Source organism: Corylus avellana, chromosome 6 (assembly GCF_965113065.1).
Source record: "Corylus avellana chromosome 6, dhCorAvel1.hap1.2, whole genome shotgun sequence".
In the NCBI taxonomy this organism is placed as follows: Eukaryota; Viridiplantae; Streptophyta; class Magnoliopsida; order Fagales; family Betulaceae; genus Corylus; species Corylus avellana.
This window is the reverse complement of record NC_142495.1, coordinates 7,557,034-7,565,684: the sequence shown is the minus strand read 5'-3', so window position 1 is coordinate 7,565,684 and position 8,651 is coordinate 7,557,034. Positions and strand designations below refer to the sequence as shown.

Sequence of the window (8,651 nt, the reverse complement as noted above, 5' to 3'; positions counted from 1 at the left end):
TACAGATTTTACCCGCCTCTTCCACAATGGATACCTCATTTATCAATGAGATATTCCACTAATTTGTCTCTTCATCAATGAGGAAACTAACTCTAGCTTCTTGGTCTACGATCCTTACAGGAGACTGAATTGAATAAGAAGTTGGCAATGGGATCCATCGATCCTCCTATATTTTAATAGAGAGCCCATCACCTACCTTCCAAATCAAGCCTTCTTTTAAGAGCTTTTTTGCATTCCATATACTCCTCCACACATAATATAGCTTGCTCCCTAAGTTGGAATCCAAAAATGTTCCATCCGAGTAGTATTTCTCCTTACAAATTATTGCCACCACTGTATCAGGATTCTTTGTCAATTGCCAAGTAAGGGCATATTGAAACATTCCAAATCTCTGTAACCTAAACCACCCATTTCTTTTGCCATTCCCATTTTTCCCCCAACTCATCTATGCAATTTTTGAGTCATTTTCCTTATGCTCACACAAAAACTTTGACATCATTAAATTAATGTTCTTACACAAAGCCTTAGGCAGTTGAAAAACACTCATGGTATAAGTGTTAGAATGTCCGCATTGCTAGTATTTGGGAGCTCCTCTCCCTTTGCTCTCCATATAAGGAATCTCTCCCTTTGCGTTCCTTACAATAAGAAGTGAGTTTGTCCCACATTGCTCAAATATAAGAGCTCATCCCCTTCTAGCTTCTATTTAATGAAGCTCTTATGTACAATCATATTCACTCAATAAAACAAGATGTAGCCAATAGGGCTTTAGTGTGTGGATGTAAGTCTTAAACCGAATCACCTTAAGTCTTGTGTCTCTTGTCTATTTCTCTCTTGCTCATTTATATTTTCGCATTATGATTTCTTTCATGGTATCAGAGCTAATAGACTAACGCTAATTATTAGATTCTGGTTTAGTCCTTTTGTTTTTATTTGTTGTAATTTATTTTATTTCTCTGTAATTTATTTTTCTTTGTTTTGGATTGTTTTTACAATCACAAAACTTTTATTTTGCGAGTTTATTTTTTGTCCATTTCCATGTAATTTCTCTATTTTGGATTGTTTTACAATCACAAAACTCTTATTTTGCAAGTTTCTTTTCTGTCCATTTCCCTGTAATTTCTCTGTTTTGGATTGTTTTACAGTTACAAAACTTTCATTTTGCTTCTCATTTCCGGTCAGATCTGGAAACATAATTTTGGATTTTGTCCATGCCTTCATCGCAGCTTAATCTGGAAAAGTAATTCTGTGGTTCTTACCATTGATTCTCTTTCAGACATTTTTACAAACACCTTCTCTTCTATTTCTCCACCTTTATCTTGAAACACTTACTCTTACCACTCTATTACACTCAACACCATTTAGCCAAGTTTATTTCCTCTTCAACCAAAGAGTTTCCCATAATCCTTTTTTCACAAAAAAAAAAAAAAAAAAAAAAACGAAAAGAAAAAAAAGAAAGATTTTCTAAGACAAACACTTCTTCAAACACTTCTGCTCACTCTTTTTCATCTAAGACAAAGAGATTTTCCCAAACACTTCTCCACAATCAGCTGCACTGCCCAGAGTTCTTTCACTCTCTTTTAATTTTCTCCTTTCTTACATTATTTTATTCTACGTTTTCTCTGCACCCAACACACACAACATATCTTCTCCTTACAATAAACTCTCTCTCATCCTAAAACATTTTCTTACTCTTTAAGGCATTTCTTCAAACAACTCACCTTCATTTCTTTTTCTCCACCCATACAGATCGCCCACTTGCTCTCCTATATTCCTTTTTCTTTTCTGCTCTGAGAGGTCTCTCTTCCCAGCCCGAAGACTTCTCTTTGCCCCCACTGAAAATTATTTGCCTTCACTCTTCACTCTTTTCATATTTCCATCGAAAATTATTCCTTGGTTTCTGAGTTTCTTGCTGGTCGTGCCTTTGTCACTTTGTCCCACACTTGCGCATGCTGCCATGCTGAGAAAAGAAAGGGGAGCCTTTGTTCCACGCTGCTTATGTTTTGAAAAAGAAAAAGAAAAAAAAAGAAAAAGGGAGAAGCCATGTCTAGATCCTTCTCCTTCGGTTGTCCATCAACTTTTCCTCCGACCATCCTTGGCCAATCGCAGGCATCCTTCCTAGTCGTCCACAGCCCCACTCCTACCAAGTCTGAACGGCCACAGCCCTGCTCCTGCCAAGTCCGAACTCCCTTCGGCCCTGCTCTTGCCAGCTCTTCCATGGAGCTCCGCCACCTCTGCGACGCCCAGATTCAAAAAGCACCGCGCTGTCCAACACCATCCCATCTAGCCGGTTCAGTGACTGAAGCCACCCAGAGCTGCTGCAGGCTTCATCTTACGAGTTTGTTTTGTGATTCTTTGAGAAGACAAAGAATGTTTGGTTAGAGATTTTATTTACCCTTATTCTAGTATTCATATGTTCTTATTCTTGTTCAGGAATATGATATTCTGGTTTAAGTTCCGGTTATGTTTGGTTACGGGGATTAAGGTTATCCTTATCACAATCTTTGTAATTCGAGAATATGATTTTTTTTTTTTCAAATAAAAAATAATAAAAAATCAAAAGAGGCCAAAGTTGCTCACAAAAGAGGCCAAGATGCCACCAAAAGAGGCCCAAGTTGCCCACAAAAGAGGCCCAAGTTGCCCATATTATTTTGGCCATTTGATTGACCTAGTTTATTTTTCTTAGTCCTTTGTTGGCCCATTACGTGTATTTGACATTTATGGTATTGTTTCGAACCTATACATATTTGAGCCCACAGTTGGCTTGTTGGCCCATAATTGGCCCCATGTATTTTGGCCTTTGTGGTATTGTTTAAAACTCAGGTCCGACCTTTGTGGTATTGTTTGAAGCCCATGCCTATTTCAGCCCATTGTTGGCTTTTATATTTGATCATTGGCCCATTATTTGTAATTTTGCATTTGTGGTATTGCCCATGCCCATTTTAGCCTATAGTTGGCTTTCGTGTTAGGCCCATAGTTGGCCAATTTCGGCCAAAAGTTGCCAATGTTCAAAAGTTGCCAATGCTTTCAATTCCGGCGCCATCAATCACCTCCTTCAGTGCTGAGATCAAGAAGCAAACTCATGCTTTCACAAGTTCCCACCTTGAGTTTGATGGGGAATTTTAGAATAGCAATGTGGGCTTGTCCCACATTGCTAATAGTTGGGAGCTCCTCTCCCTTTACTCTCTATATAAGGAATCTCTCACATTGCTTTCCTTACAATAAGAAGTGAGTTTGTCCCACATTACTCAAATATAAGAGCTCTTTTCCTTCTAGTTTCTATATAATGAAGCTCTTATGTACAATCATATTCACTCAATAAAACAAGATGTAACCAATAGGGCTTTAGTGTGTGAATATAGGTCTTAAATCAAACCACCTTAAGTCTTGTGTCTCTTTTCTGTTTCTCTCTTTTGCATTTATATTTCCCCATCATGATTTCTTTCAATAAGTTGGCATGACTTGGATCACTACCTTTAAGAGCACTTCCCTTCTTGCTTATGACAAAAACTTATCCTTCCACCCATTAATTTTATCGTAGATCTTCCCCTTAATGCACGTGAAGGAGCTTACTCGCGATTTGCCAACCCCAAGTACTAACGTTGTTTGGAACTCACTCCTGCAACAGAGAGGATGTGTGCCTTAGCCTGCGGTTTAGTATTCGATCTGGCACTCTAATTAATAAAATTGAAAACTTATAAGAAATCCTATTTAGAATTTAGGAACTAAATTGGATTTCTTTCTTTTATTTTTAACAAAAACAAAATGGTTGCGGGACAAAATGGGCCGATTTAAGGCCAAGTCAGTTAAATGAGTAATGTTATAAGGAGGGTAAGTCCTCTTAATTGTGACATTACTAACGTGCCTTTTAACATTTATAAATAAATCAAAATTTAATAATGATGATTTTAAATTTAATGATAATTTTAAAATTAGCGGTACTAATGCTAGGTACTAATTTTTTATCCTCTTAAAATTTTTCTAAAACTGATGTGGCTTTTAAAATCATTTGTGGATTAAAATTTAAGTATAATTTATCTAAAATTTAATGGTGATTTTGAAAGCCATATTAACCTTAGCTTTAAGAAGATTTTAAAAGAATAAAAAGATAGTAATTAACATTATTTCCGTTTGAAATCAATCCAAAAAGAAATTGATTCTTCCTTATAAAATTACCCATTCACTGACTCGCTACCTTCTAGAAAAATACACAAAATAGCCCGCCTTTACAAAACCCAACAAGAAATTCAAACACACAGCGAGAGCGTTTGAGAGAGGGAGATGCCAAGGAACGAAGGGAGAGCCAAGTCTGGAAGGAAGGCACTGAAAGACTTATCAAACAACAACCATGGTGGAAGGTTCTCCAAATCGCTCAATTCGAAGAAGAAATTATCGGAGACGACAAACAAGGCTGTGTCTAGGGCGGGTGAAGAAGACGACGCGCTCGACCGCCTCATGCTCGTCCAGTCCGATCTCTCCTCTCTAGTCCACCAGGTAACGCTCTAAGCGAAAGAGAGAGATCCCTAAGGATCTGTTTGGTTCTCGGGAATCGTAAGTGTAAAATGAAAGGGAAAAAGGACTTTAAAATGTGTGCTTTATATGTTTACAATCTCAAGTAATGACAAAGTTAGAGTTCATTTTAAATTATAGAAAACACTGCTATACGTACTTGGATCTTATAGTCTGACGAATCTTGTGATTTGGTTTTGTTTCTTGATTTGTTGAACTGTCTTCTTTGAACGTTGTTTTGGTAGGTAGGAAAAAGAGAGGGTTTGTTTGAGAATGTATAAGGAAATGTTTAATGGAGGGAGTTATTCGAGGCGAGATTTTTATTATCCAAGTGTTTTTGATGGAATATATTGGCTATTTTATACTTCGTCATTCTATGCTTTCATGTTGTTCCTCTTTCATATGCTTTCCATGTTGTTCTGCAAATGCTTTTGAGTTATGTATCCTTTCGTGATGTGAATATGTACTAGACTGAGAACTTTTACTTGGTTCGTTTCACTCATCTGTATAACTGAATCCCGAGTTGCTTGACGTTTCTTTAGAGAGGATGTTAAAGTGGTTAAAATGTGTAGATTTTTGAAATTGGGGTACTGGGATCTCCATTTTTTTTTTCAATCTATGTTTGATTGACTGGGAAAATGTCTGTGTTCTCATATCATCTAATAATATTTGTAAGCAATACGATTGAGCTAGTGATTCAATGCAACTTCAGTTTTGCTTCTTTTTTTTTTTTTTTTGCCGGGGGGGTGGGGGGGGAGGGCGTTGTCGAGAATTTTGGAATGAATGGTAACATTTCCTGTTGTAGATTCCCATTTTTCACTTTCATCTTTGCTCAAACATAGTTAATGTGGCACTGAGAACCATAGCATTACGGAATAAGATGAAATAAACCAAGAAGGTAGTATATATGATGATAATATGGATTTTAAATTGGTCATTCATTGAAGTTCTTCATGTGTAATTTTGAGCCCTCTTGTTGCCGTCTAGCAACATTTTCTTCATTTTACAAGAAAATTGTAATTAGAGCTAGGACACCTATTGGACACAGACGTGCACGTTATGTATTTGAATTGAATTTATAGTTCAGAAAATATTGTATTTGACTCTTTTAGAAGCATATTTTTGTAATCACTAGGTATTTAGTAACAGAAACATTCAGTGATAGAGCTAGAAAAAAATTTCAGGGGGCCTAGGCTATATATTGATCACAAATGCCAGTTGACTATTGGTAATAATATGGTCACAAGGTGACACACGTTACATGCTAATCCATCCCAATATATGTGCCACATAAATTTGAAACCTATGAATATGAGTAGCGATTGACCATTACTTTGTATTGATATAATAGTTTTAGCTTCATGAGTTGATAATCCATTTTTAATGAAATAATGTAAATTATAATAGAATATATAGAAATGACACCATTAGTTTGAGAAGAACATATATAGCAACACACATAATTTGAAATGTAGGATTGTTATGTAAAGAAATTTCATCATTGAATTGTGAAAAGCTGTTACAAAAAGACATGGGCGCCATAGCACCCGTAGCACCCTCTCCTTTTGCCATTTATGACATCACCATCTGGCAATGCCCAAGATGACCTCAAAAATTTGGAATGCTGTGTGAATATGTTTGCGATGGTTCAGGTCAAACAGTCATATCCTAGTACCTAGAAGATCTGGTTAATGTGTTAACTGCCTTTTCTTACGTTGTTGAGGATAAGATATATGTGAGTGGAGCCTTTTGAATCTATATATGATAATTGAGTGGTGTTTGAAATCACTGCCTGTTGAAAGTCTGTCCCAGCTCTAAATTTCATTGATTTCATAATATATATCAGTGAGGCAGCAGATATATATGCTTTATACTGCTTTACTGTGGTGAACCACTTATCATTAAACTTGTTTTTGCTCAAACACTATTACCTGTTATTTGACAGTGAATGAACATGCTTGTTATGTTGTTCTCATTGCTCCTCTTAAATGGAGTTCTTTGATGAGAGATGCTAGATTATGTATGAATTAATGTATGCAATGGCAGATTGATGAACTCGTTGTGCAAGCATTTAAACTGAAGGCAACAAGCAAACACGGGAGAACAGAAATTGAATCTTTCACGCATTTCTTGTCTGAAATGCTTTCTTCTTTAAAGGTTAATCCTTCTGTCATTTCTGTCACCATATCCCACTTCCGTACTTTTTTTTTTCTTTCTTCCTGATATGGACTACCATCTTCTCTAAATGCAGCCATGGTTCCCCAGATTTCAGAAGGTGCTCTCCAGTCCTATGGAATCTGAGAATCAGCTGAGACAGACTGGTGCTAGTAAAATAGTGTCTTCAGCTAATGAAGTTGAAAGCAATGCTCTTGACAGTCCAGAGCAAAGCAAGTTGGATTCTTTAATCTCTCCTTCTCCCCTTGTGTCATGGCGTGCTGACTGCACTATTGAGAGAGGTAGACAGATGTTTCTGCTTACACCTCTGCCTATATCAAAAGCTCTATCATCCAAACATCAGGGCCCATCTAAATCAGTATTTGAAAGGATTACGTTCAATACTATTACTGGGCCACCATCTAATTTTACTATTTCAGGAGATATAAGTGATAATTTGCTTGAAGGTGTGCATATAAGGCCAACTCCTAGTAAGCCATCTGATTCTGCCGTCACTGAAAAGGGAAACACCCTACAGTCTGAATTTGTGTCTTCACCCATGTTGTCTAAACGAAACTGTTCCATGCTTGTTATGACTCCATGCATGAAAATGTCACCTCCAAAATCTTGTGTATTGCTTGAACCTATATCCGAGTCCTCTCATCAAGGCAATCACAGGGTCCATAAGTCCACCCCATTTCCTTTTGGAATTCATTGCAGTAGTTCACAACTTTCCGAATCCTCTGCCAGTGATGATTCTGAGGGTCTTGCTTTCAAGTATCCAGAGCTCTTAGGGATTCAACAGGCTTATAAACCAGGAGTTGGAAAGAAAAAGGCAGAAACATCACCAGATTGGTTTGTTTCACCTCCTAAGACTTGTGTTTTACTCAACCCACCTGATGAGAAGTCATTGAAGAATGCAGCCGATGACTGCCAGATCCCTGCAACATCTCATGTTTTCAATCAGCAAATGAACTCGATTTTATCAAAGGAGGACACTGTTCAATGTGGCTTTCTGCAAACCAACAAATCTTGTAATCAAGGTATTGTTTATTTGTTTGTGATTTGTTTTTTCCTGTTCTTTTGGTCAACTGAGTTAGCATGTTGAACATGATATACAAAGTAAAAGTCTCTTTCTCCACAGAACCTCGTGATGGTAATTTAGCATTCATGGACAGCACTCCAATATGGAAGGAACCTGAAAGCACAATCTGCAGAGGCAAAGTTCCGGGTGAGAATACTCTAAAGAAAGAGTTGTGGACAAAGTTTGACGCAGCATCTTCCCATGGGCTTCGTTTTAATGTCTCTGTGCCCCAAAATACTGCTCAGAGAGGATTTCTTGAGTTGCTGGATGAGGCCTCTTGTGATGAGGGAAGTTAACTGCATGTGGGTTCGAGTTGGCAAAACATGTAGAATTTTTGAATCGTAAATGGTGTATCATGTTGTATGTCAAAGTATTTAGGGCTCAGTAATTCTGGCTTCTTGATGTAATGGATGTGTTGCTTCTCACACAAATTTGATATGTTATAGTAAAAAGGAATGAATTACATAAAATACTTAAACATCCAAAACAGGGTGCTATGAAGGAAACCATATTTGATTTATTGGTGTCCGGCCAAGTCACCAGCCAAACATGCTTGCTCCAAATCAATTCTTCAACATTGTCAACATTGTCTTCCTCGTGATGCTCTTGCATTGACAACGAGTAGCTATTGAACAAAAATGACATTTCAGTTCTGTGACAATTAAAAACTCTTCAAGGGTTGGATGAGTAGTGCAACAATATTGAGAAATAAAAATATGGTATGTAATTTTACTTGTAATAAAAGAGTAGTGCTATATACCATTTTTTATGTTATTCTTCTTTTATCTTCTTGTATTGAATCTTTGCAATAGAGAATTTTCACATATGCGTGATTAGTATTAGTCACTTTTAATTTTCATTGATACCTAGGTGGGGCTGACTTAGGTTATGGCTCAGTCGGACTTAA

At 37.1% G+C, this 8,651-nt stretch overlaps 1 protein-coding gene across 1 annotated transcript; it reads left to right on the top strand.

The window, feature by feature from the left end:
• The first annotated feature begins 4,181 nt into the window (after positions 1–4,181).
• On the top strand, positions 4,182–8,287 carry LOC132186422 (uncharacterized). Its single transcript, XM_059600392.2, has 4 exons — positions 4,182–4,491; positions 6,553–6,663; positions 6,758–7,703; positions 7,805–8,287. Exons 1-4 carry the CDS (start codon positions 4,279–4,281, stop codon positions 8,038–8,040), a joined length of 1,506 nt encoding a protein of 501 aa, XP_059456375.2. The 5' UTR covers positions 4,182–4,278; the 3' UTR covers positions 8,041–8,287.
• Positions 8,288–8,651: the final 364 nt, after the last annotated feature.